The sequence below is a fragment of the Oncorhynchus gorbuscha genome, linkage group LG23, assembly GCF_021184085.1.
Source record: "Oncorhynchus gorbuscha isolate QuinsamMale2020 ecotype Even-year linkage group LG23, OgorEven_v1.0, whole genome shotgun sequence".
NCBI lineage: Eukaryota > Metazoa > Chordata > Actinopteri > Salmoniformes > Salmonidae > Oncorhynchus > Oncorhynchus gorbuscha.
The window spans coordinates 431501-437500 of record NC_060195.1 but is presented as its reverse complement, the minus strand read 5'-3'; the positions used below and the strand labels follow the sequence as shown (position 1 = coordinate 437500).

The 6000-nt window shown below is 48.1% G+C and overlaps 1 protein-coding gene across 3 annotated transcripts in view; it reads right to left on the bottom strand.

Moving 5' to 3' along the window:
- LOC124011396 (vascular endothelial growth factor receptor 3-like) overlaps positions 1–6000 on the bottom strand; it is a 220323-nt gene that overhangs the window by 79859 nt on the left and 134464 nt on the right. For all 3 annotated transcript variants that reach the window (XM_046324723.1, XM_046324722.1, XM_046324724.1), the window contains exons 4-5: positions 5470–5606; positions 1773–1947 (exon numbers count right to left, since the gene is read on the bottom strand). In XM_046324723.1, the coding sequence (XP_046180679.1) occupies positions 1773–1947; positions 5470–5606 (312 nt within the window). The remainder of the gene's footprint in view (positions 1–1772; positions 1948–5469; positions 5607–6000) is intronic.

Below are 6000 nucleotides of genomic sequence, written 5' to 3'. Positions count from 1 at the left end.
TGGCCATCTCTAATGATATAGAGAGACATGCAGTATGGCCATCTCTAATGATATAGAGAGACATGCAGTATGGCCATCTCTAATGATATAGAGACATGCAGTATGGCTATCTCTAATGATATAGAGAGACATGCAGTATGGCCATCTCTAATGATATAGAGAGACATGCAGTATGGCCATCTCTAATGAATATAATAAATAATAATAAATAATATATGCTATTTAGCAGACGCTTTTATCCAAAGCGACTTACAGTCATGTGTGCATACATCCTACGTATGGGTGGTCCCGGGGATCGAACCCACTACCCTGGCGTTACAAGCGCCATGCTCTACCAACTGAGCTACAGAAGAACCATGATATGGCCATCTCTAATGATATAGAGACATGCAGTATGGCCATCTCTAATGATATAGAGAGATATGTAGTATGGCCATCTCTAATGATATAGAGACATGTAGTATGAGACATGTAGTATGGCCACCTCTAATTATATAGAGACATGCAGTATGGCCATCTCTAATGATATAGAGACATGCAGTATGGCCATCTCTAATGATATAGAGAGACATGCAGTATGGCCATCTCTAATGATATAGAGAGACATGCAGTATGGCCATCTCTAATGATATAGAGACATGCAGTATGGCCATCTCTAATGATATAGAGAGACATGCAGTATGGCCATCTCTAATGATATAGAGAGACATGCAGTATGGCCATCTCTAATGATATAGAGACATGCAGTATGGCTATCTCTAATGATATAGAGAGACATGCAGTATGGCCATCTCTAATGATATAGAGAGACATGCAGTATGGCCATCTCTAATGATATAGAGAGACATGCAGTATGGCCATCTCTAATGATATAGAGACATGCAGTATGGCCATCTCTAATGATATAGAGAGATATGTAGTATGGCCATCTCTAATGATATAGAGACATGTAGTATGAGACATGTAGTATGGCCACCTCTAATGATATAGAGACATGCAGTATGGCCATCTCTAATGATATAGAGACATGCAGTATGGCCATCTCTAATGATATAGAGAGACATGCAGTATGGCCATCTCTAATGATAGAGAGACATGCAGTATGGCCATCTCTAATGATATAGAGACATGTAGTATGGCCACCTCTAATGATATAGAGACATGCAGTATGGCCATCTCTAATGATATAGAGAGATGCAGTATGGCCGTCTCTAATGATATAGAGAGACATGCAGTATGGCCATCTCTAATGATATAGAGAGATGCAGTATGGCCGTCTCTAATGATATAGAGAGACATGCAGTATGGCCATCTCTAATGATATAGAGAGACATGCAGTATGGCCATCTCTAATGATATAGAGAGACATGCAGTATGGCCATCTCTAATGATATAGAGAGACATGCAGTATGGCCATCTCTAATGATATAGAGAGACATGCAGTATGGCCATCTCTAATGATATAGAGACATGCAGTATGGCTATCTCTAATGATATAGAGAGACATGCAGTATGGACTGGGAGGAAATCCATCCCTGAAATAAAATACTTTAATTATGACTCTCATTTCCTATCAGTCAAGAGGTCAAGAGACCCTTAGGTCTCTAGTTGTACTAGTGTTCTGTCAACCTGAGGGTGGAGAGGTCATCTTATTCATGTAGGGTGGCTGTGTACTAGGTAGTGTGTTCTGTCAACCTGAGGGTGGAGAGGTCATCTTTTTCATGTAGGGTGGCTGTGTACTAGGTAGTGTGTACTATGTAGTGCATAGTTACCTGTGAAGTGAACCACGTAGTGGGGAGAGCGGTACACTCTCCCCTGTAGTCCAGCTTGGCAGTACAATCCGAAGAGGAACGGTCTGGAGTCTAAGGTTTGTCTCGGGATGGACCAGCCTCTTTTACTGTCCCACACCATCCCCTCATCCTCCAGGGGCATAGACATTGTCTCCCACTGGGGAGAGAAGAGAGGAGAGAGGGATGAGAGGGGAGAGGGGGATGAGGAGAGGAGAGAGGGATGAGAGAGGAGAGGAGATAGGGATGAGAGAGGAGAGGGGGAGGAGGAGAGGAGAGAGGGATGAGAGGAGAGGGGGATGAGGAGAGAGGAATGAGAGGGGAGAGTGGAATGAGAGGGGAGAGAGGGATGAGAGGAGAGGGGGACGAGGAGAGAGGAATGAGAGGGGGATGAGGGATGAGGAGAGGAGAGAGGAATGAGAGGGGAGAGTGGAATGAGAGGGGAGAGAGGGATGAGAGGAGAGAGGGATGAGAGGAGAGAGGAATGAGAGGGGAGAGTGGAATGAGAGGGGAGAGAGGGATGAGAGGAGAGAGGGATGAGAGGAGAGAGGAATGAGAGGGGAGAGTGGAATGAGAGGGGAGAGAGGGATGAGAGGAGAGAGGGATGAGAGGAGAGAGGAATGAGAGGGGAGAGTGGAATGAGAGGGGAGAGAGGGATGAGAGGAGAGGGGGACGAGGAGAGAGGAATGAGAGTGGAGAGGGGGATGAGAGGGATGAGAGGGGAGAGAGGGATGAGAGGAGAGGAGGATGAGAGGAGAGGGGGATGAGGAGAGATGAATGAGAGGGGAGAAGGGGATGAGGAGAGGAGAGAGAGATGAGAGGAGAGGGGGTCAAGGAGAGAGAAATTAGTGGGGGACGAGAGGGGAGCGAGGGATGAGAGGGGGAGGGGGATGAGAGGGGAGAAGGGGGACGAGAGGGGAGAGAGGGATGAGAGGGGGAGGGGGATGAGAGGGGAGAGGGGGATGAGAGGGGAGAGAGGGATGAGAGGGGAGAGAGGGATGAGAGGGGGAGGGTGATGAGAGGGGAGATTGGGATGAGAGGGGGAGGGGGATGAGAGGGGAGATTGGGATGAGAGGGGGAGGGGGATGAGGGGGGAGGGGGATGAGAGGGGTGAGGGGGATGAGAGGGGAGAGGGGGGGATGAGAGGAGAGTATCTGGGATGAGGAGAGAATAATGAGAGGGGGAGGGGGAGGGGGATGAGAGGGGAGAGGGATGAAGAGAGGAGAGAGGAATGAGAGGGGGATGAGGAGAGAGGTATGAGAGGGGAAGAGGGGATGAGAGGGGAGAGTGGGATGAGATAGAAGAGAGGGATGAGATGGGAGAGAGGGATGAGAGGGGAGAGAGTGATGAGGAGAGAGGGATGAGAGGGGAAGGGGGGATGAGAGGGGAGAGTGGGATGAGAGGGGAGAGAGGGATGAGGAGAGGAGAGAGGAATGAGAGGGGGATGAGGGATGAGGAGAGAGGGATGAGAGGGGAAGGGGGGTGAGAAGGGAGTGGGATGAGAGGGGAGAGAGGGATGAGAGGGGAGAGAGGAGAGGAGAGAGGAATGAGAGGGGGATGAGGAGAGAGGGATGAGAGTGGAGAGGGGGATGACGAGAGGAGAGAGGAATGAGAGGGGAAGAGGGGATGAGAGGGGAGAGTGGAATGAGAGGGAGAGAGGGATGAGAGGGGAGAGAGGGATGAGGAGAGAGGGATGAGAGGGGAAGGGGGAATGAGAAGGGAGAGTGGGATGAGAGGGAGAGAGGAGAGAGGGATGAGAGTGGAGAGGGGGATGAGGAGAGGAGAGAGGAATGAGAGGGGGATGAGGAGAGAGGGATGAGAGGGGGATAAGGAGAATATTAATGGATGAAGAGGATGACTATTGGGAAAATAAAGAGAATGGACGGTGATTGGTGAAAAGAGGAGAGAAAGAGAAAGAGAAAGAGAAAGAGAAAGAGAAAGAGAGAGAGAGAGAGAGAGAGAGAGAGAGAGAGAGAGAGAGAGAGAGAGAGAGAGAGAGAGAGAGAGAGAGAGAGAGAGAGAGAGAGAGAGAGAGAGAGAGAGCCCTGCAATGCCAAGAGCTGAGCAAAGAAAAGAGTCCCCTCATCCAGCTGGTCCTGGGGCTGAGTTCACTAACCTGTTCTACTAACACACTGAGGCCTCAGTCCCCTCATCCAGCTGGTCCTGGGGCTGAGTTCACTAACCTGTTCTACTAACACACTGAAGCCTCAGTCCCCTCATCCAGCTGGTCCTGGGGCTGAGTTCACTAACCTGTTCTACTAACACACTGAAGCCTCAGTCCCCTCATCCAGCTGGTCCTGGGGCTGAGTTCACTAACCTGTTCTACTAACACACTGAAGCCTCAGTCCCCTCATCCAGCTGGTCCTGGGGCTGAGTTCACTAACCTGTTCTACTAACACACTGAAGCCTCAGGACCAGAACATCCAATCAATCAGAATAAACCAAATTACAACACAGTCAAAGCAATGGATCCCTCCATGCCCCACATAACAGAGCTTCGCCTTGCCTCAGTTCCCCTTAGCTGACGAGGCTCCCTCGTACACCTTCAGTCTAGTCTCTAGTGACTGCATGCCCTGCCCATCCCTGCCCATCACAGAAACATCATCTGAATACACTAATTGGTCGAACGTTTTACAACACCTACTCGTTCAAGAGTTTTTCTTAAAACTATTTTCTACATTGTAGAATAATAGTGAAGACATGAAAACTATGAAATAACACATATGGAATCATGTAGTAACCAAAAAAGTGTTAAACAAATCAAAATATTTTTCTTCAAATATTCTTCGAATAGCCACCCTTTGCCTTGATGACAGCTTTGCACACTCTTGGCATTTATGTGGGCACGCGAAGCTCTTATGCCCCAAACCCCCACACTCAAAGCACCGCAGACTATCTGTGGTGGCAAACCCCCACACTCAAAGCACCGCAGACTATCTGTGGTGGCAAACCCCCACACTCAAAGCACCGCAGACTATCTGTGGTGGCAAACCCCCACACTCAAAGCACCGTAGACTATCTGTGGTGGCAAACCCCGCGTAGAGCCTCCCTTTAAAATGCACATTTAACTGTTGCTCATTGTTGTTCTGAAATATCAACATTTGCCTCCGGAACGAAACAACGTGCTGAACTGCATCTGCCTAAAAACCTGTCGACAGTTTACGAAAACCGCAAACGAAAACAAACTTACCAAAACGACTGATTTGATCATATGTACTGAACGGAAACAGGGTCACTACCCTTGTCGAAGGAGTCGAAAAAAGAGAAATCGGCAACAACACATCCCTTACAAATATTCCACTAGCAATCAGCCAACCCATAAAATCTACTCTTTTCAGGAACACAGCCACAGCTTTGTTCATTCTGGTTACAGAATGTATAACTTCAGCTTCTACCTGTTCACCGCCCGCGAGCAGAACCTCCTCCACCTCAACTCCATTTTCAGGAACCCGTATCGACAGAGTCTCCTCCGCTGTGAAGCCATCGCACTGTTCAAACCCCAGGAAACTAAAACTCTGTCCACTTCCACCCTAACTTTGAACAAAAACTGTGGCTAAACTCCACCAAATTTTTTTAAGAAAATACCAAAGACAGAATCAAGAAAACACATGTCCTCTCAACTACAAAACACTCCCAGCATGCACTGAGAGAGAGAGAGAGAGACAGACGTGAAGGTACCAACCAGATAAAGTGTGACGTTGAGGTCGGGCACAGTGACCAGACAAGGTACTGTGACGTGAGTGGAGGATCTTGATATGAAGATGGTCTCCAGGTCCCCGTTGCTTCCTCCGTTTCTCCTGAGGAAAGGCTGCTCCAAATCTGGAGGAATGGAGACATTCAGTCAGAGGACAAAGATAATATATACACGTTTAGAATGGAGACAGGACAGTCAAGGCAGTCAGAGGACAACGACAAAGATAATATATACACGTTTAGAATGGAGACAGGACAGTCAAGGCAGTCAGAGGACAACGACAAAGATAATATATACACGTTTAGAATGGAGACAGGACAGTCAAGGCAGTCAGAGGACAACGACAAAGATAATATATACACGTTTAGAACGAAGACAATCAGTTGGAGGAAATATGGTGCTGAGAGGAAGCCCAGTGAGAGAAGGTAAACTAGTAGTGAAGTGGAAAGTTTTAAGTTCCTCAGCGTACACATCACGGACAAACTGAAATGCTCCACCCACACAGACAGTCTGGTGAAG